This window comes from Falco cherrug, chromosome 3 (assembly GCF_023634085.1).
Source record: "Falco cherrug isolate bFalChe1 chromosome 3, bFalChe1.pri, whole genome shotgun sequence".
Classification (NCBI taxonomy): domain Eukaryota; kingdom Metazoa; phylum Chordata; class Aves; order Falconiformes; family Falconidae; genus Falco; species Falco cherrug.
In genome coordinates, this window is record NC_073699.1 from 106,997,203 (window position 1) to 107,018,224 (window position 21,022).

General features: G+C 52.4%; 1 protein-coding gene across 2 annotated transcripts in view; it reads right to left on the reverse strand.

Annotated features, from left to right (window-relative positions):
* The window catches only part of TP73 (tumor protein p73), a 31,594-nt gene extending 15,290 nt beyond the window's left edge, over positions 1-16,304 (reverse strand). For both annotated transcript variants that reach the window (XM_055704790.1, XM_055704791.1), the window contains exons 1-4: positions 16,194-16,304; positions 13,917-14,012; positions 12,496-12,619; positions 6,140-6,385 (exon numbers count right to left, since the gene is read on the reverse strand). In XM_055704790.1, the coding sequence (XP_055560765.1) occupies positions 6,140-6,385; positions 12,496-12,619; positions 13,917-14,012; positions 16,194-16,204 (477 nt within the window). In that variant the 5' untranslated portion in view covers positions 16,205-16,304. The remainder of the gene's footprint in view (positions 1-6,139; positions 6,386-12,495; positions 12,620-13,916; positions 14,013-16,193) is intronic.
* Between the last annotated feature and the right edge of the window lie 4,718 nt (positions 16,305-21,022).

A 21,022-nucleotide genomic window follows, 5' to 3' on the forward strand; every position in this document is an offset into this window, starting at 1 on the left:
AGCCTCATTCCCTGGCGCATCCTCTCCCATCTCTCTCCAGCCTCTCCTGCAGGAGAGTGTTGCCTTCCTGCTGGAGCAGCAGTTGCCAGTAAGTCGTTCCCTTGACCTGTGCATACCATACACGTTCGAGATAGTGGAGCTGATAGCGGGATCGTGTTGGAACATCGCACACCGAATTCCTTTGCCTTTTTTCTTAATTCCATTGTGTCTGGAGCTCCTGGAGCCTCATCCACGCCCTGCGAAAGCTGGTGGAAAGCCTCCAGTGGGCTGGTTTCAATGGGCTTTGGAGCAGGCTGATGCTGAGGTTGCTTTTCTACTTCTGGCGTGCCAAAATATCCACACTCTTCTGCCCAGCTACTCGGGTAAAAACAAAGATGTTTGTGGCTCAGAGGCAGAGCGTACTGAGCTGTGCGTGCTCCCTACTCATCTGCAGGCCATTGCTGTTGGACAGGTACCTCCCTAAAATATGGTAAAGTGCCAGAGAAAGTTTGAAGAGGGGGCTCATTTTCTATACATGCTCCTGAAGGTTTTTCCCTCCTCTTTACAACTGCCTCTCCCCCACACAGCTTCAGACAGTGACCAGCAAGGGAGAACCTACCTCCTGCCACACCAAGGATTTCCATCCTCCTCATTCAGTTAGCATCAGACAAACCATTTCAGCTTCTCCAGTGCCCACTCTCCAGCTCTGAAAGCTACAGAGCAACTGGAACAACACAGCAGTCTCCCACTGGCCAAGCGCTGGGATGCAGACCAGTTTGCTGTAGGTGACTGCTGGACAGCTGTCCATCATAGCAGGAGCACCTCACCTTGGCTTTGAGCCTCTCCAGCCTTTCCATTGCAGGCTGTTTGCTCCCCAAAGCAGCAAGCAAGGCCCTGGACATGGGCAGGGGGCCCCCTGTGCCCACGACTGAGTTAGGGGTCCCCCTGTCCACTTAGCTCTGAGGTTTGTCCATCTTCCCCCGCTGCCAGGGGCTCCGTGTGAGCCCAGGCAGCTGCACTGTGCTGGGGGCTCGAGCCCCCATGTCCTTTTGCAGCCAGGCTGCGGGAGGCCAAAGACCCTATTAACGCTTCTTCTGGCTCTGGTGCACGTGACAGCATTTTAGAGGGGAGGGAGCACCGATCTGCCACAAACCCGACTTGAGAAAAATACTAATTATCTATCAGTTACCAGCTGGCTAGCGTGGCGAGGGGCTGCCTGTGAGAAAACAGTCGAGATCGGCTCACGGCTCTAGCATGTATGGGCAGCTCCAGGGAACCCAGAGTCCTGATAGCTTCCAACAAACAGGCAGGCTGCTGGCATGCCCTGTCTTGCAGCGCCGCAGCTCCTGGTCCTCCTCCCAGCCCCATCGAAGCAACCTACCAGAGGGGGGCTTAGAACCTACAGGGAAAACCTTATTTTCAGCATCTGGCCATTGCTCTCTGCTGATAAGAAGGCCATTACAAATGAGAAGGGAGGTGGTGGCAGCCTGGAGGGCTTCCCGCAGCACAAACCAGTGCAGCTGCTTTGGTTCAGGGTTTGGGGCAACATGCGGTGCTCAGAGCCCAGCCCAGGAGTCGGGACATGCAGCGGCACCCACCCGCTGCTCAGCACCCCTCTGCAAGGACAGACCTGGCTCTGGGAACGCCAGCCCCAAACCCCTGTCCCAGGTCTTCGCTTCTTCTCCATTCACCCATTTAATAAATTTAGGTTTGGCATTTTAAGGCTAGAGAGAACAGGTGATGATCCTCTGGTTTGATTCCCTACGCTGCTGGCTTAAGACCCCTGCCTGCTTGTTCTGTTTTGAGCCCATGGTGTGTGCTTGAAGTGCAGCTTATCTTTTGAGAGATATGCAGACTCTTCATTTGAATACTTCAGGAGTTGGAGTATTCACCACATTCCTTGGTAAATTGTTCCTATGGTTAATTATCCTCACTGTTAAAAAATTTCCACCTTGTTTCTAGTCTGAGTTTGCCTGGCTTCAGCTTCCAAGCACTGGATCTCATTATGTCTTTTTCTGTTAGATTAAAGAGCTGTCTGCTATCAGAAACCATCTCTTGTGCAGACTGCGATCAAGCCATCCTTACTCTTCTCGTGGAGACCTTTTAGGCAGAACATTTCTCTGGTATCACCCTAGAAGGCATCTGTTCCAGATCTTTCATCTTCTTTGGATCTCCCTCCCAAACCTTTTCTGTTTTGTCAACAGAGGGTTTGAAGTGTGGACATGAGAACTGTGTGTGCACATGAGGGCAGCAGGCTCGGTGCTGCCTTGCTCCCCCTGCTCGGGAGATGCTTGCCTGCCCAGCCCCTGTGGAGTAAGCCACCCTGCCATGCAGACAGCTCATCTCCAAACTGTCTTTGGCCAGGAGCCCTGGGCTCTGTAGGAGCCTCCTTTGCTAAGCACAGAAGGATGGATAACACTGCATTTCCCAGAGGAATAGCCAGAGGGATTCAGTCAAAACCCTTCAAAAATAGGAGTCTATTGGGCTACACACATCCATCAACCAAAGCGTATGATTGTATCAGAAAACCTATACCAAATCATTTGACAAGGTGACTTGCATTGAACTATTTGGTTTGGCATTGCCTATGCACCAGCTGTCCCTTCCTCCTTGGCTGCATTCCCCATGATCCAACCTCAGATTGCAGGAGGCCTCTGGAGCTGCTGGTCTGGCAGAGCCTTCCTCCAGGGTGGAGGAATCTCCGCTGCTCCAAAACACTGCCTGGCAAGGCAGCTCTGCTGAATTCATGGTCCTGGCATAATATATTTAGTGCAGTTAATCTTAAAGTATTGGAAAGCCATGAGGCTACTCTAGCTGTGGATGAAATAGGCCGTGTTGTTTCTTTCAAAGTGCTGAATCAAACCATTGTATCCTTCAGCACACTGAGATGGTCAAGTCAGCCACCCTTGGCTGGACCATCACCACACTGTCCCCAGCCCTACCGACTGTACATTTAACTTTCCTTCCCAAGTGCCTGCCCTTCCCAATGGCTTTCCTAGTCTTACTTGTACGCTGTTATATATGCATTCACGGCTTCTGTAGGAATCTCACTGTGTACATACATCATTCTTTGTATGTTAACTGACTGGCAACACATAACATATCGTAACATATCGGGTTTTGCTGAATTCCTTTCCCCGTTTAACCGGGACAGACTTTCAAGTGCAGCAGTGGCCATACAGAGCACAAGGCAAGCAGGAGGAAGGCAGCAGCCCCGTCTTTCAGCACAAAACGTGCAGCTGCGTGGCTGTGACAGCCATCAGTCAGGAGGACATGGAGCAAAACTGACTGTCGCCACAGCAGGACCATTCTTCATGTGGCAACCTTGGCAAGCTGGACAGTCTGCACCCACATCTGCACTCCTGCAGAAATTACTATTTCAAATGAAACATCCTCTGCGCTCTCCAGGGTGCAAGATGCTGCTGATCCACTTCTGCTCTCCGCGAGGCTCAGCTTCAGCGCAGTGAAATGTGGGCTGGCTGGTGCTAGTCCTGCAGCCAGCCTGCTTTTGGGGGATGCACAATCAGCTCAGCATCACCGTTTGGAGGTCTGCACATCTCACTGACTGCCTTGCCAAGTACTAAAGCCAGTTCAGGCATTTAACTCCTCCACTCTGGACCACTTCCCAGGAGGCCCCCCCCTTGCAACCGCGCACTCAGCAGCCTCAGCTCCCAGCCATGGCTGGCAGGCGCATCCTCCGCAGGTGCTTACAGCTGCCCGTGGCACATTCGCTGGGCATCTCTGGCGTCCAGCTGCTCCCCTAAGGCTGGGTGGGCTCGCACAGCATCGATGTGGCACTGGCTGCTCTGATGTACAAAGGAGACCTTAACACAAAGGCTTGAGAAAAAAAAGCAATCCTGTCCTGATTAGCACTGCTCCCAGCAGGACACAACAGCTACGGTCAGCACGGGGTGATGCCAAGACAGTCTGGGCTCAGTTTAGTTAGGAAAGATGTAGAAAGATCCCAGATGGCTGGGATGGTGCTAGCAAGGGAAGGGGGCTGTCACAGGCTCCCTTGCCACGGGAACTGCCTCAGGGAGCCTCTTGCTGCTCCCTCTGCTCTTCTGAGAACAATCAGTCAAAAAGACCCTAACAGCTTTTTCCATTTACTCCCTGCAGCTGCAAGATGCATCATCTGGGATGAGGGAAGGGTATTTCCTTACTGCTAATTAAAGTGAGCACAGAGCGGATCTTTAGTAGGTGCTCTCGACATCTTTTGACATGCCTGTGCACACCCTGTCCACAGTGCTGTCCGAGGGTGTCCTGCAGCACCCAGTCCAGCCCTGCCCACAGCTGTGTCTGCTCCATCCCAAAGCCATCTCCCCAGCACTGCTAGCTGGGAACAGTGGTGAGTGAGCATCAGACACCTTCCAGTCCTCCTTCCTCCATGCCGTGACAGCTGGGACAAGACACCCTGCATCACTGTGGGTTAGATTTCCATTTGGATGCTTCTGTGCCTCAGGAATACCTCCTTTCCCTGTGCCGGTCCTATGCAGCTTTACTTTTACCTAGTGTGACTTTTTCCCTAGTAGGGATAGGATGGGGCTGCAGTCACATCCTACCCTGAGGACCTGCAGTTTATTCAATATCTAATGAAACGCATCGTTTAACAACATCTTGCAAGGAAAGACAGTGGAAAAGAGTGAAGGCTGAACTGCTCCTATGAGGGCAAGTCAATTTAATCACGGTGCTGGTCCCAAGCCCCTGCTCAGTGCAACTTAGCAGTGAAGCCGTGAAGCTCCAGCAACCGGACACAGGGAAGCTGCTCTGCTGCCCCAGCCATGAATTTGGCTGCATTCAAACATCAGCTCACTGCCAGCTTGCTGCTGGTTTGCCCACCCTGCCCACCTGCTGGTTTTTGCAGGAGACAGACGCAGCGATGTGGCAGCTGCCATAGCCCACCCCCTCCCACAAGGCACTGGCAGCAGCCTGGCATAGCCCACCAGCAGCAGCGAGCGGAGCAGCACCCACTGGCTGCAGCCCGGGGTCTGCCTGCACAGAAGCATCTGAGGATGCTTTCTGTCTACCATGGGAAGGACTGTCTTGGCAATTAAACACATCAGCTTCCAAAAATAAAAGTCATTATCACACCTTGGGCTGATATATCGCTCCTGGTCTGCTCTGCCCATTTCATGATAATGTCAAACAGCAGCACCGGAGGAAACCCTGCTGCTCCCTCGTTGTGTCAGTTGTCTCATCCCAGCCTTTCTGCTCTGCTAACACTTCCCAGAAGAGAAAACCTGCCTGCCTCAGACATGCTGGTGAGCGGCTCTCCCAGGCACCCAGGGAGGCATCCGCTGCAGAAATATCTCCCACACCAGCCACAAGTGCAATTTTTTCTTAAAAACAGGGACAGTGTTACACTAAGCCGGGAGCCAGGATGTGAATTTAGGTCCTTTTGCCACAAGAAGCAAAGAAGCCCTTGTATGCTTTGCCCTGTTCCTGGGTCCCTGATCTGTGGAGGACTCCTCTGCCGGGCTGCAGCCGTGTGGTCAGACCACCAGTGGCCCAGCCCTGCATCTCCACTCCCGAGGACCAGGCTGCTGCACCCACATCACAACCGGCATGATGCCATGCAGTGATCCCTCTATGATTAAGAACCTACTCTGTTATTTTGCTGTGGCTTCTAGAGATTAAGTTACTCTTCCGATACAAGAGGAAAAAGGATTGTAAATGACAAGAATTTAGGGCAAAGCTGAGAACGGTCCCAGTAGATGTGAGCAAAGGTCCGTCTCGCCTGCTGCCTCTCCTCTGACAGCAGTCACTGGCAAATGCATAGGGAAGCACCACGAGAACAAGGCAGGTACTTCCCCAGGACATTTCTCCAGCTTTGCAGTTCTCGGGGACATTTACCCTCAGTTTAAGGAATTGCTGTGAGAGATGTTCCATTCAAACCACTGTGCTTAACGGCCCTTTTGGAGAAAATCCCTGCCAAGCAAGCACTGATGTTTCCCGCATGTTTTGTTTTCCAGAGCCACCTGTGCAGGCGCAGTCCCTGTGGGACGGTGGCTGCACCCTGCAGCCACCCCGTGCAAGCGTACCCTCTGCATCCCGCTGCAAGCACCACCAAGATATTCGGGTGTTTGCAGCCAGCCAGCTGAAAACGCTGTCGGCAGTAGCAAGCATCTCTCTAGCGAAGCCAAGAAGACATGCAACTTACTGTCCAGGTGGCTGACTTGGCGGTGCTGGATTGCTGGAAGGTCACCTCAAAGTGGTGGGGACCAGGGTAGTCAGTGTTGGAGGGAATGACGGGAGCTGGGGACATGGCGTCGAAGGTAGAGCTGGGCTGCGAGTAGGGCGAATGCGTTGGGACATTGGAGGTATGCTCGGAGCTGTAGGGACTGGTGGAGGCTGCTCTGCTGCCGATGCTCTGATCCATGCTGTTGTTCAGCAAATTGAACTGGGACTGGAGGAAGGGAAAAGGGGAGGAGGGAAAAAAGAAAACACCAGCCAGTTTAGAGACATGGAAACCTCAGCCACACTTCTCCAGGGCTCCAGGTGTCCTGTTACAGCCTCCTTAAAGGGCCAGCATGCGGGAAAGCCAGCCAAAGAGCTGGTCTGGGTCGCTTGGGTTTTTGAACAGGTCACCACTTGTGCGAGGGATAAACTCAAAACACTTAAATCATCCCCTTCTATCCACTCCGTCCTTGCTGGAGGCAGCGAGGTGCCAAGATACCCAGATTTCTAATGCACCTGCCTATGCAAAGCCACTCTTTTGCCAGCGGGACACTGGGCAGGGATTTTCCAGGACTCGCTCAGGTGTGGGAGATGCCTCGCTGCAGGGTGGGGAGCAGCAGCCCCAATCCTGCGTGCAGGGCTCTGCTCGATGGTGGCCCTTCCAGCAGCTGGAGCATCAAGGCTTGGTGAAGCTGCCCTAGCACTCAGCACCAGTGCAAGAGCGACCACCAGCCCACTGACGATGGTGTCACTCCCATTGCCACAGCGTTACTGAATGTCCGACCCGTTTGCCAGATGGTCCCCCACATGCGTTCACTTGTCACAAAGGTACGCAGGCACACCACTTCTCTCAGAAGAGCCAGCTCTGAATGGTGGTTTGTGTAATTCGTTTCCTAGCCGGGGTGTTTGCTTTCAGTGGCTTTCCCTGATGCAGCTCTAATTTGGGGAAAACCTCAAACCTACAAAGTGTGTAGCTGCAGCACTTTCTGCAGCACTGCAGAAAGGTCACAGAGCAAATGTACCTATTCAAGCATGTACTGGCTCTTATTCCAGACATGCTGGACCAAATCCTGACTTTTTGTATTTTCTTTTTCTTATTCCTCTTCTGAACAATTACTGTCAGATACTTCCAGTAAGACCTGGCAGCTATTTTACCTGCAGGCATAGCCTAAGCAAAGCTACGTTCTCAAAAGCTGCATGGCTAAAGCAGCCTTCATCTTTCATCTGAAAATCAGACAAAAAAAAATATCATTTTTTCTATAGTAGAGAAATAAACAAATATTTTTTTTTAAAAAACCATTCAAACATAACTGTTTCTCAAAGCAAACAGGATGTTTTTCCCCCCAGAAATCTGCAGCTCCCAAATTGCTCAAGGGTTGCTCCCTGACGTTTGCAAGCCAGCAGCATCATGGCAGTGCCAAAGGCGGGTGCTGCTGGTGGCTGCCTGGGCTCTGCTGGTGACCACACACAGTGGCCATTGCATTGCCAGTTGCTGTCCCAATTCCCCACAGCACCCAACACTGGAGGAGGACTGGGGCCACCCGCCTGCACCCCACCTTCACCCAGCTGCAGCCACTGTGTCCCCCTGCACCCTGGCGGGGACTGTCCCTCCAGCCACCAGCACAGTTGGGGCAGCTCTGGGCAACTGAGAGCTGCAGGAAGCCTTCTGCTCCGAAGGGCTGTGAGGCTCACAGCTTAGGAATCAGGGGACGTGTTTTAACTTGGGATCCCAACCTCACCCAAACATCTACGATGTATAATGGTTTAAAGGCAATCATCCTTCTCCAGGAAAGTTCTCCTGTTGTCTGCATCTCTCGCAAGGTCGTTGGAGCCTGTGACTAACTGGAGGAATGCTGAACAAGATCTGGCTTGCTATTACACATACAGCCATTTTCTCCCCTAAAATATGTGCACAAACCCCTCTATTCCTTCTTGCTGCTCTATAAATAGCCCAGCTGAAGACAAACCACCCTCATTCAAGCTTTCCACAATCCCAGGCTTCACCTGGAGAAAAAGTTATGAGAAACTTTAGCAAAACAAGCGTTAAAAAGGCACGTGGAAAGCCCTTGCAGTCCAGCCAGCAAGCCAGTGGGGACTGCAGGGCTGGGCAGCCTTGGAGGTGGGTGACACTGGCTGGAAGCCATGCGGCAGAAGTCACCCTCAAAAAGAAAAGCTCAAGCTTCAACCAGGACAGCAGCAAGGGGAAAAGGGATTGCTGCTCCAAATAATCCACAAGTATCATGACTGAACTGGTTTGTTCTCTTGGGACAACGGAAGGGCCCCAGGGAACAGGCTGCACACACGCACGGAGCACAGCCACGTGCCTTTTTTAGGAATGAATGGAGAGTAAATGCTCTGCACCTGATGAGTAAACAGGCCATCTTCAGCACTACCCCTGCACACATGTACGTGTGTACTCAGGCTGGACCACCCAGCAGAACACGGTGCGTGTGCTGCCATGGTTGCTCATCTCCTGCCGAAATGGGAAATAACCGGGAAGCCTTTCCCCTCCCGGCAATATCTGTTGCTCTGGAGCTGCAGGGCAGGCTAGGGGTGAGGTGGCTCTTGGAAGTAGCTGAAAAAAAATCTGCAAAAGTTGTCCCCACATGATTTTGTGCATTTTTGGAGCTTAGAGCCAGGGGTGTGAGCAGCTGAAACCTGCAGCTGTACATCTTAATGGGCAGGTAAATTGGGATCAACCCAGTGAGAAAAGCATCCTGACCTCCACACAGAAGAAAGCCTTCCCTTGGCAAAAACGGTCACCACTTTGCACATGAAGGAGATCCGAGACCCAGAGCCCCACCTCCGCAAGCCGGGCTGGCCACCCCGAGCTGGGATCCCCTGCCAGCACAAAGCTACAGGCAGTGCCCGAGTACTGGGGCTTTGGAAATCTGCTGGCAGAGATTCGCAAAGTCAGGTGCAGGGGGAAAAAAGACCAACTTGTTTTTTAAAATTGAGTAAATTTTGGAAACATTCCTTTAAAAGACAAATTGAAGGCATGAGTGTTTATGTGTGTATGTGTGTCAACAAACCCAACGCAGGGCTTGTGTGTCTGTGTCTGTAAATATATATATACGCACATATGTTTATCCACACACATAGATAAATATTCACATGACTGCAGAAACGACCTCCCAAGTAACAGCACTACAACACAAAATGAAGCCGGTACATATATGCTTTGTACCAACACACCTAAGACAAAAAAGAGGAATGAAGTAATTTCTAGTCAGGAAGTGCAACACCACACCTTTCTATCTCTAACTGTATCTACCTTTTCTTAATGCCAGAGAGCAGACACAACCCCCTTTTGACTAGGAAAGCAACCTCAGCGCTTGAGGACAAGGCTGAAAATGTATCACCTGCAGCACAGGTACCGTTTCAGCCACTCTACCCTCCCTGAGACTTTGAGACCTTAAACCAGGGAAGGAAAGCCTGCCTGGGGCTCAGGTGCATGTCATGAACTCGGCTGAGGAGGTTCCCAGTGGAAGGCAAACTGGTGCTGGTGGTGCCCCGCACCACAGGGCGTTCCTCGGATGGATGCTCCAGCTAACACCGCTCCTGTCTGCACATACATGGGTGAGGGAGCCTGCACCCCTTCGCACCAAAGCTTTAAATCACACCTTGGGCTCTGCAAGCATCAGATCAGGCAAAGCAAGAGAGGAATGCCGACCGAGCCGCCAAGGCTGCAGCATCCCACACTGGCACAGCTTATCCTGCATGACTGGGGCTGGAGCTGCCACAGCTCCCCTGTGCAGCCACAGGACAGGGAAAGGCTTACACCACGACAAGCCCCTGGTGCATCCCAGGCAGCAGCAGGCACGAAAGCTCAGCAGACAGAGCCGGAGCACGTGCCCAGCTGCTGCCTCCGCAGCGGAGGACGATTTCAAATAAAAGCAGGAAGGCAAACCCCATTAATAACAAGTAGCACCTACCGTGGTATAATGCTGCATCGGGTCACTAATGTACAGCATTTTAGTTGTCTCGGGATTCACAGAGCGCTGGGAAGCGTCCCACCACGGCAGTCATGGGGTCGGGGCGGCGGTGGGGATGGCCAGGCTAGGAAGGCAGGTGGAACAAGGGAGCGCGGGAGCAGGGCTGGGGCGGGCAGCGCCAGGGATGCTGCGCTGGCCACCTGTGTGCTGTTGTGTGTTGGCTTTTTTGCTTTTTTCATCTCCCTTAGTTCTGTCAACTAGCTGCATCCAACAACAAAACGGGGCCCACCCCTTCTGTCCCTCATGACTATTCATTAAAGCACAGGGCAGGCCCCAGCTTGCCCAGTGATGGACTAGGCGATACCAACCATTCCCACTGCAGGGAGAGAGGGGGTCCAGCTCCATCATCAAACCCAGCCAGACTCCACTCTACAAAGCTACTTGCAGCTGCACTGGGCTGGAAACCCATTTGGCTGGCACCCTTTACCAGCAGACCGAGGTGGCTGTGCTTGCATCGACTGGGTGATGCAGTGACTCTGAGATAGCTCCGTATCTCAGAGATATGGCGTTATCCCTATCTAGATGGGTAGATATGGGTAGGTGTGGATGGACGGATGGATATCTAGGTGCTAGATAGGGATAGATCGGGATAGATGGCCAGGCAGATGTCTAGATGGACAGATATGGATAGATATCTAGATGGACAGATACAGGTAGATGGATAGATAGATATCTGGAGTGACCAGGCTGATTTCCTTCTGACTCAAGGCAGATGGGGGAATGGTGCTTCCTTCAGCCAGACCCCACTGTGCGGGGCTCCATACTGAAGCAGATAAGCAGTTCAAAGAGTGATGTGGCACATTTTGAATGGCAAAACCAGCGTGCATCACCCACTGCCCAGCAGTGGCCTGCACATGCACACCCATGCACAAGAAGGTCTGTGATGGTGTCGTATGGAAAGCCTGAAGCACTGCACAAACTACCAGTCCTAAAGTTGTCATCTCTAAGCAAAAAGGGTGGCTGAGGAATTGTTCGCATCTAATTACAGCAACTCCTCCCACGAGACCCTGAAGCAAGCTGTAGGAGCAACACAGTGCCCATGCAATGCTGAGGGGGAGCATCATGCCTGGCTGGAGGGCAGGTCACAGAGCATTTTGATGGTCTGCTCACAGCCACCGAGCATCTGCACCGGTGCATCTGCTGGGTGCCACAACACCTGCTGCTTCCCACACATCCGCTCCAGTACTGCTGAGCACCATGAGCAGCAGGCATCACAGCAGGGCTGAGCAGCCCCTCTGCTGTGGCTCCTGTGTCTTGCCTTTCCTTCAGGATGGTGGCATCATGTTATCTGTGTATTTATTTACACATCACCCTGCCATGCATTTCGGTGATGCCAGCCAGTGAGAGCTGGCCGCGGCTCACTGGGAGCTCAGCAGCGCAGAGCTTGGTTGCACGACCAGGCCAACGTAAATATTTACTACCGGCTCATTATCCCAAGCAAGGGCCAGGAGCTGGCTCTGCCCTGCCTGTGTGCAGCCGCTGTGTGCAGAGTGCTGCAAAGCCAGGGCTTGCGTGGCCCTGGCAGCACCCTGGGCTGCACCGGCTCCTCAGGCTCAGCTTCGGTTACAGCGGGAACAAGAAGGAAGGCGACAGCAAGCTCAGCGAGGGGCAGCTCCCCAATTAGCACCACCGCCCTGCCTGATCCCTCTGCCAGGCTCCTGCCCGCTGTAGACAAAGGCCAGGGAAGGGAGGGAAAGCAAGTGAAAAGCGAGGGAAAAGGGGGCTGGGGGAGGGGATGCAAGCTGGCGAGGAGGGAAACTGCAGCTTTCTGGAGGGAGACGCTGCCAACAGCCAGAGCTGCTTCAGGTATGCTCCTGGGAGGCTGCCCTGCTCAGGGCTCTTAACACACAGAAGTGACTCAGATGTCTCACACACCCGCTATGCTTTTCAAACGCTTTGCCTTAGACACAGGCACACCAGCTTCTTGGAGGAAAGGGCAATGGCACAGATGCTTGGGGATGTGGCGGGAGCAGAGCTGGGAGTTGGGAGTGTGATCTGCCCCTCCAGCAGCTCTGCACTGTCAGCAGCTTACAAACGGCTTTACTACACGTCATGTTTATACCAGAGCAAATTATTCTCTCCTCCTGTTGAGGTACTCAGGCTCTGCTGCTGTTTCAGCACGGAGTCCCCGCTGCTGCCTGCAGCAATATTATCTATTAATAAGTAGCCACTGTTATACTGACCACTGCACCATCCAGCTGCAATCCTGGGGTGCAGTCGATTACAGGTTATCACACCCTGCACAAATGACAGCTGCACCTGTTGTGTTTGTGTTTGGTTTATGAACCAGCAAGTATCCCACTTCCTACCCCAGCTCCCATTTGTGCAGTCTGAGCACACTCACCATGACTGAGTCATTCATGCTTCTCATCTGGAAGACATCCATCGTGACCTCTGTGCGATTGGAGACCTCACTGCTGCCTGTATGGTTGGATGGAGGGAGGTCGAAATAGGTGCTGTCTGGCTCCCTGCAAAAAAGGTGATGTGCACAGTCAGCCTTCCAGCTCTCCAGCACAGCCTGCACCACAACCACACAACAACCTGCAATTCCCTTGATCCCTGTCCCCTTCTTGACTTCTTCCTCCATCCTCTGCTTTTATTTTCACATGGCAGAGCAGGTTTTGCTCAAACTGTTGCCTGGTGGGTAAAGCAACCAGAGATTTGGGAAGTTTTTCATCCATCTGGTTGCTTTAGTGTATCTGTCACCTTGGGATATCTTTAAGTGAGAGGATACCAAGGAAGAAAGAGGATAAAATTAAGCACAGTTCTTCCTCCTTTTTTGATTAGAGTGTGAGGCTCAAAGGCCAGAAGACTTGCAAAAGTCTTGGTGTGACTTGGCGCTTAATTTTAGAAAATACCCATTTTAATTGGGCAGTCACCAAGCCTCATGACCTGATGAGTGAAGACTAACAAGTAAGAATGCATCCTCCCAGGCTTGGCGCCAGTGTCTCCCACCACACCCCAAGCAAGGGTCCCAGCCAAAAGGGGTCCTTTACTCTGACCCTGACACCATCTCCGTGTGGTCCTGGAGCACCGCATCAAAAAATCACCTATCAATGCCAGCTCCTAGTGCCACGGTTCAGGAAAAGCAGGCAGGTGTGTTGGTACTCAGCCGCGGCTCACCAGAGCTGGCTCCATGTGCCCATGGGGACATGGGCAGGGTCCCCAGGGTGCTGCTGTGGCCAGTGGGGCTCCTCAGCAGGCAGGGCATGAAGGATGTGGCCCAGCTGCTCTCCTCTGCACAAGCACGAGTCAGTGGCTCCCTTTCCCAGCTTGCTGCTGAGGCATTTTTGCTCGCCGAACACCTTTGCTTCCTTGAGTGAGAGGAAGCGTGCCCCAGTAAGGACCTCCAATGTGCATGAGGGCATCCATGCTGTAGGAATGCTACGCTGCAATTTGCAGCTCTCCTGCCTTTATATTTAATGTGTGCATCAAAAATGCTGTGGCTTTTCAGAAACAGTGTCCAATACCTGGAGACAAGGTTTGTGGGGCTCTGCTTTCAGGGTACGCACACTCCACCATCTTTGAACTGCCTACTGCCACCAGGGCAAAAGGGTTTGGCAAATGAAATGGTCTGAGCAGAGAGATCAGAGTCTGGCAGCAAAACTCTCAATGTAGAAAAGGAATATGTGGCAACTGGAACATGCGAAAGAAACTTGTTTCCTTTCAGGCCACAGCAATAATAGGTGCTAACACAGACTACAGAGGAAAGGGTCACTTCTGACTCAGAATAAACCTCAAGGCAAATGATCAACCACCACTTACAGTGTGCTCCAGAGGTGCTCAAACGTTGTGCCTTCATCAGCTGGAGATGATTGGGACATCTTTGCGGAGGGGGAGTCTGACAAAGGATAAATCACTCTAGGGGTAAAAAGAAACAGCAAGGTTAGCATTGCTGGAGAGCCACCTCATGTCAGCAAAATGGCTGGCAAAGGGCAGGAGTGTCCCACCTTGCTCCCTGCAGCACGACAGGGACCAGAGCCCCAGAAGGCCCAGGGAGACCGTGCCCCTCACCCCCATGGCAAGCTGCAGGCAAGGAGTGGGGTGCAGGAGGGGTGACCCAAGCTTAGCCTACCCTGGAGTCTGCTGCACGGAAAGACAGCATACACAGGATGGGAGGTGACTGGAAACACCTTCACTGCAGACCAGGACTACAGATAACAAAAGAAAACTGCCAGGCTTTCCCGTAGGGGTGGTATCTCTGGTGATGACGTCGCAGGCCAGTGCTCTTACAAATATGTGGGTGTTTTGGAAAGGGCATTGGGACATCAGCCCATTTCTGCTAAGCACTCATTCTGTGACTCAAGGCTCCCATTTCAGATGTTTGTGGTGTGCTTCAGTGTGGCTACAAACAGCTCTCCCAGCCCTGGGGAGGCTTTGCCCAACTGCTCTTAGTAATCACTTTGGACTGGCTTCATTCAGCAAACATCTTGGGCTCTCTGGTTAGACAAAGTGATACCAAACTCTCGAGTACCAGCTCTCTGAATCAAACTGAAACCCTAAGCTAGGTGGCAGAAAAATAATCTTGCAGCAAGAATCAGTGCACCCTTGTTGCAGCCCCAGGTCCAAGCTGCTGGGCTGCATGGTGTCATCTTTGCTCTGCTCTGCATGTGGAAGTCCACCTCTGTGAATCTGGGGAATGCGGGAGAGACATTCCTGTCTCTGAATCACAGCAGTGCCACAAATTCAGGCCACAGGCTGTATACCCCATGGACTGGTACATGAAACATCTGCGGGTGCCACTGGCTCTGAGCAAGGTGTGCCAAAAAAGCAGGATTGCAGGAGCTCTGAGCACTGGCAGGAGCTCAGGCATCCTGAACCAGTGCCCACTTCACTTCAAAAGTCTGCCTGTGCTCTATCTTGATAGATAGCCCTTCAGCTCTGATCCTGGTTTGTGCATTTTGGGCATGGGGCACCTTTTATCCCAGGAACATCGTTTGCCAACAGGCTAATGTATTTTTCTCAGGAAGTTCTAGTTGCAAATGCCCACAAATCCATAAGACACCCAGATGCATACTGCAAGTTTAGTGAAGCCATGACGCAGATATCCTAAATCTTACTTGTTCAGACATTAAAATGACCTTCCCACTTCTAAGCAGCTTGCAAACTTTATTGAATGGAATATGATGCCCCCCAAATAAAGCGAGGCAGGAACATTGCCTTTGCTTTGCAGACAAGAAAGTATTAATGGGAGAAAGCACAGTTTATCCGAGACTGCATACGGGAAGTCTGTGGGAAAGCCCACTCTTCAGCCAAAGCCTTCTGAATGCTACTGCATAGGCACAAGCAGAGTCATCTTCAATCCAGTCGGCTCCCCTTGCCCCTGGCCAACATTTCTTGGCCTCCTGCAAGTGCGGAAGGAAGTACGCAGCTCTCCCTTTGTGCCCAGCACCTCTCTGACCCCAGCAGCCAGAGCGGCAGATTTTGCGAAGCCATCTTGATCCCCATGCTGCCTTCCTCTGCTGGCAGCCCCGCCATGCCATCGTCTTCTTCCTCCCTTACCTGCAGTGGGGCTGCTTCCCTGCCCTGGCTGACATGGATGTGCCCCAGGCACCACCTGACTACGCCTCTGACCCATCCCAGTGTTAGCATCTCATTTCAACTTGGTACCGACATCTAATAGTGAAAGCCTGAGAACTTCCTGCTTTTGGGGCTTGAGCTGCCGAGCATGAGGGCAGCAGCTTTCTGAGTGATGCTCGGGGTCGCCCGGGCTCCTCTGAATCAGCCAGGGACTGGGTGGCTGCAGGGGCCAGGAGTTAAAACGAAAGCAGTGTGGTGCCCTCCGACAGCTGATGCTGGGAGCTGCTTTCTGCTGCATCTGCAAGACAAGACATCTGCAGATGCTTTTCCAGGAGGGGTTGCCACAGCAGAGGAGGGCTCATTCCCCATGGGTGTCATTGCGGAATAGCTAGCAGTGAGAGTCTGTGTCCTCCCATCCCTCCTCGTCCCACATGTGACACACAGAGAAAGGAAAGGACCTACATGGCAGCTTTGAGAAAAGGAGAGCTCAGAGCTGAGGCAGGTGACTGCTAGTGGCCTTACCCTTCTTCCATGCTGCTTTCCCTGGCCCAGGGCAGCGGCAGCTTCAGGAAGGAGCCAGGCCTTTCCCTTCAGTGGTGAAAGCACCTCCGCACCGCCCCGGCTGCGTGGTCATGATGGGTGACACCAGCTCTAACCACGTGGCTGCACTCGTTTTCAAAAGGAAAAAAAATCTGAATATTTTAAGGGCGTTTTGGAAGTTCCCTTTCTCTTTCAAAGCACAATCAGCACTTGCAAAGCCAGGCCAGTATCTTCTCACATTTGTGCTCTAAACTCCATGGTACAAAAGAGAAGCTCAGGCTGTGGGTGTTGTTAATGCACATCCCTGCTGCTGCGATCATCCAACATCTTGGGAAAGTACCTCTGCTGCAAGAATGACAGCCTGATGGCTGAGCATCTAAAATGAGCAAGAATCACAAAAGCCTTTGCAAATAGGGTTCCCCAAGGTTGGCAGTGGTGCTGATGACAACGTCATTTACTAGAAAAAGTAAGAAAAATGAGGTGCCATTTGGAGTCCCATTATGCAATGAACAGTGAAGGCAGTCACATTCAGGGAAGCTGGGAAAGCATTCTGATGGTGAGGTCCAGCAGAAGGAAAGGACACACCATCACCATCAGAAGCAGTGGAGGCCCTGTGGCACAGCTAAATTAAAGGTGAACTAGGGAGAGCTTTAGAGACTAATTCTGTGTTGCTAAATAAGAATTACAAATGGCTGGGATGTAACTACCTTCCCAGTGCCTATGGGGTATGTAAATGGCACTGGGAAGTGAATGACCTGGGGCTAAACACATCAGCAGTGGCAGAGCTCATGATCAGCCAGAGCTCAGGTTCAGCTTCTCTGCCACCTCCAGCCCCCCTGGTCCATTTGGAGACTATCTCGCCTCTGTTGTAACTGTGTCAGCTCCCTGACATCCCCAGCTTCACAGCACCAAAAGAAAAACTTGAGGTATCACCCTGACTTCTGCCAGAAAGAGTTCTCTAGCCAAACCCCCACCAGGAGAGTTTAACACTAGAGACCCAAACCTGCTTATTAAACTGCAGATCTCTTTGCCCAGGGAAGGGCAAAGAGGTCCTCTGTCCCCTCTGCCTTGACACAGCAGGGAGGCGATGTGGGATGCTTGGCAGGGCTGGCACGAGGGCTGCCACAGGATGTACACCACATTTATTGAAGGCTACTGGGGGAAGAAAGACCAAATCATGCAAAGCAGGGTGGTTGGTGCTTGGTGCCAAGGCTGCTGGCGTGATTTGCCAGATTTCACCTGGGAAAGCTGCTCTCCATGTGCTTCCCCAAGCCGGCTCCACTGTTCGCTGGATTGCTGCTTCCCTCTGTTGCTAGTCAGGGCATTGCAGGGAAACTGCACATGGAAAAAAGAGGCCAAGACTACAGAGATAAACCCTACCAAGCGGCGATCCACCACCTTCGCTTGCGCTGGGGCTCAGCTCAGCCCACTGCCGGCTTAGCACCAAGGTGGGGGCTGCCACCCCTCTGGAGCTGCGGGAGCGGGTTGGCTCGCTCCGGGGCCAGCTCCTTCTGGCCACGTACCCTCCCTGTAAATTGCCACTGAAGTGATTTCCACTGATTAGTATGGAAACGCTCAGTGTCCTCAGTCTTTTTCCCACTGCTGTGACTTTGGCTATGTCTGAGATGCCAAGTCAACCCCAGCCCAGCTGAAGCAGCCGTTTCTCCCCCAGCCCCAGGGACAGAAGCAGAATGAAAAGCATGCACCAAAGCCCACTACAGCCATCCCGAGAAGGGAGAATGACTCTCTGGAGAAGCAGAGCAGATGAACTTGCATATATTCAACCATGCTTCATTCAGCTGACGGTTTGTGTTTTGACCACAGGGTCTGAATATATTCTTATAATTATTATAAACTCAACTTCCTTCTTTCATCAATATAAGGAGGGTACTGCAGGGGGCTGATGCCTTGCCGAGAGTGATGCCTGGCAGCTGAGTTTCTGCACTCTCTGGAATGTGCATCTTTGATCTCAGCATTAAATCTAAGCCTTGGTTTTAGACACCTAGAAATGTGCATTGCTATTTCACCTAGCAATAATGTATTAACCACTATCCTGTCACTCCAACAGCCCAGAATGAAATGTGACAGCATTTTACAGCCACCTTAAAGGGAAATACATGCAGAGAACCTGTATAATGGGGCTATTCCTAATTCCAAAAGCCTCTTGGCCCATCCTGAGAGAGGAAGGCTTTTGAGAGCCATTTCTAAGTCTCACACCAAGCTGCTGTGTATTACTTGATGTCTTGTGAACTGGCCCCTGGACCTTCTCTCCTCTGCAAAATGAGAACCATCAGGCTCATCCATCCCCCAGCACATAAAAGTTTGCAAAACACTGATGGCTCCCAAGATGCCAACACTAGCCTGTGCTATTGCTCATTTGTCCCAGATTATTAAATTCACACCTGCAAAACAAGGCTTGTAAAAGTGTCCAAAAACGAGTGAGCAAGCTTTCCTGCAGCACACTTGAACCTCAGGAGACCTCCCTGGGGTCCAGCAGCTTATTAACAATTTTCTTTCCAAGAAGCAGGCAGGTCCAACAGAAATCCTCTCTGACGGCCAGAGTCATTGACAGGCAACTCATGATGGGGCAGGAGGCTAAACCAGCCAACTCTCCCTCCCTCCCTGTCAGCCAAGCATCAGCCCTGCGTAGGGACCTGGCAGCAGGCAGCCAGCCTCAGCATCCTGCCAGTACCTGGCCCCACCTCTGCTTTTCCCATTCAAGGTTTGGCCACTTTTTTCTCCGCAAGTGCTCTAACTCCAGATCTAAGCCACTTGGGAGCAAACTTTGCAAGACACTTTAATATCGTGTCACTAGCCTACAAGCAAAGGAGCTGCAAATCATCTTACAGCTGCATTTTCGAGCACTCGAGAGAGGGTCGTGCTGAGTAACTCACGCACAAAAATAGCAAGGGGTTTCCTTCAGTCATTTTCTTTTCCTCCTACCTGCTTTGGCTTCCCGAGCGTTTCAAGTTCCTCCGGAGGTCTCCCGCGGACAGGAGCGGCCTGGGATTGAGGATCTATGTTATTTACTGCACTACAATCAAGTAGCGTCCCGGTCGCCTAGGCAATGACATTGGAGCTGTTGAAAGCTATGTGAAAAGTGAGGCAAAACCCTGTGCACTCCTTCCTGGAATAGGAGGCAGTTGCAAGGGGGTGGGGAATGCTCAGCCAAGCGTGCCGGGGAATTAAGCTGGTCACCAGTGCCAAAGTGACTCCGGGGCAAGCTGGCTCTTGGGGGCTCCAGCAGCGGCAGCCACCCAGCAGCGCTGTGCCTGAGGCGGCTGCTGGGGTTTAATTGCGATGGAGCGGGGAAGGAGACTCAACGTAGACTGCTGCACCAAAGGAGGCTCTTCCCCTCACCAGTTTGATAGACTGAGTTGGTTTTGTGCTTGCGTTGGTCAAAATCACCAGCTCATCTCTCCTGGGGCATCAGAGGACTGGGGCAGCCTGCCTGGGGGACCAATAAGGGCCCTGCATTTCGCTATGCTGCTTCCCCCAGGGGAAAAATGGCTTGCTGAGGCGCACATAGAGTGGCTGTGGATGAAGACTGAGTATTTCTGATTAAAACCATCAGCCATGAGATTATTATCTGTGTTGTGTGGACTCACTGATACACCTTCTTACTGACAGCCATTTTCAAAACCTACCAGTTTGCCGGTCAGTCTTTGGTCTTTTGGTCACTTGGGGAAAACGGCGAGCGGGGTTCATTACTGGTAAATTGTTGCTGTGCCATGAAGTCACCCGCCTCTATTCAGGGACTAACAGCCACCCCCTGCCCGCAGGCACCCACACTTTGCTTTCCAGGGCAGATGGTGGCTGTGGAGCAGCTGTCACATTCTGTCCCTTTGGTATGGGCAGGGACAGAAAACAGATGCATTTACTAGCCCCTAAACACATCAGAGTCACTGTAACCAGTTTCAGGGGCCTAAATACCTAATCCATAGAGACCAAGACTCAAATGTCTGCTCTAATCCCAAGGTTTGATTTTTAAATGGTGGTGATTATACACCCTGAAGAAGGAGGTGGGTTCCACGCAGACAGCTGCTCTTGCGGGGCCTGGCAGCCAGTCTGCTGTCCAGGAGGGGCTTATTGCCCATGCACAAATGCAGAATATGAGCTGGCAGGACCAAAGGAGGAAGACTTGTGTACCCCCCCACTGCTGGGTGGCAGTTCAGCAAGGAAGGGACACCAAGGCCTCCTCAGTTTCTGTGCTTGGTGCCCAAAGCACTGGGCCATTTTTTGGACACAGATGTCCCTGTCAAAATCCTTGGTCCCTTCCTTGGCTCCTCTGCAGCTGGCTGCACTGGGGTGGCCGTTTCCTGAAGGTATATGTACCCTGGGAGGGGTTACTCAGGCTGCTCCCCCCTCTCCAGTGATCCTTGGCTAATCCTCCTCCCAAAACGTTCCTTTTTTATTCATTTTAATCCAATTAGCATCCTGTTTACTGGGGTATTTCTATTGCAGTTTGCAGTTCCCTTGTCCTAGTTGTGGAACCTTTCAGGTCATCGCGCCCGGTCTCCCGTTGCAGTCAGTAATTAGCCAGGAGGGGTAATTAGTCCGGGCACCGGGCGCGCGCCAGGGCCCGCGGAAACGCGCCAGGGGAGGCCTGGCCTACGCCGGCAGGCCGCGGGAGGGGGCAGACTGTGGAACCAGGAAGGGGGGAACCGGCGTCTGACCGCACTGCGGCTCATTACACGGCTCATCTGCATAACAATTACTTCAATGAGGCAGCTTCCCGCCCGCTTCCCGCCGCCGGGCGCCCGCGGGCGGGCCGGCCCAGCCGCGCCTCAGGCCTACAACTCCCGGCGTGC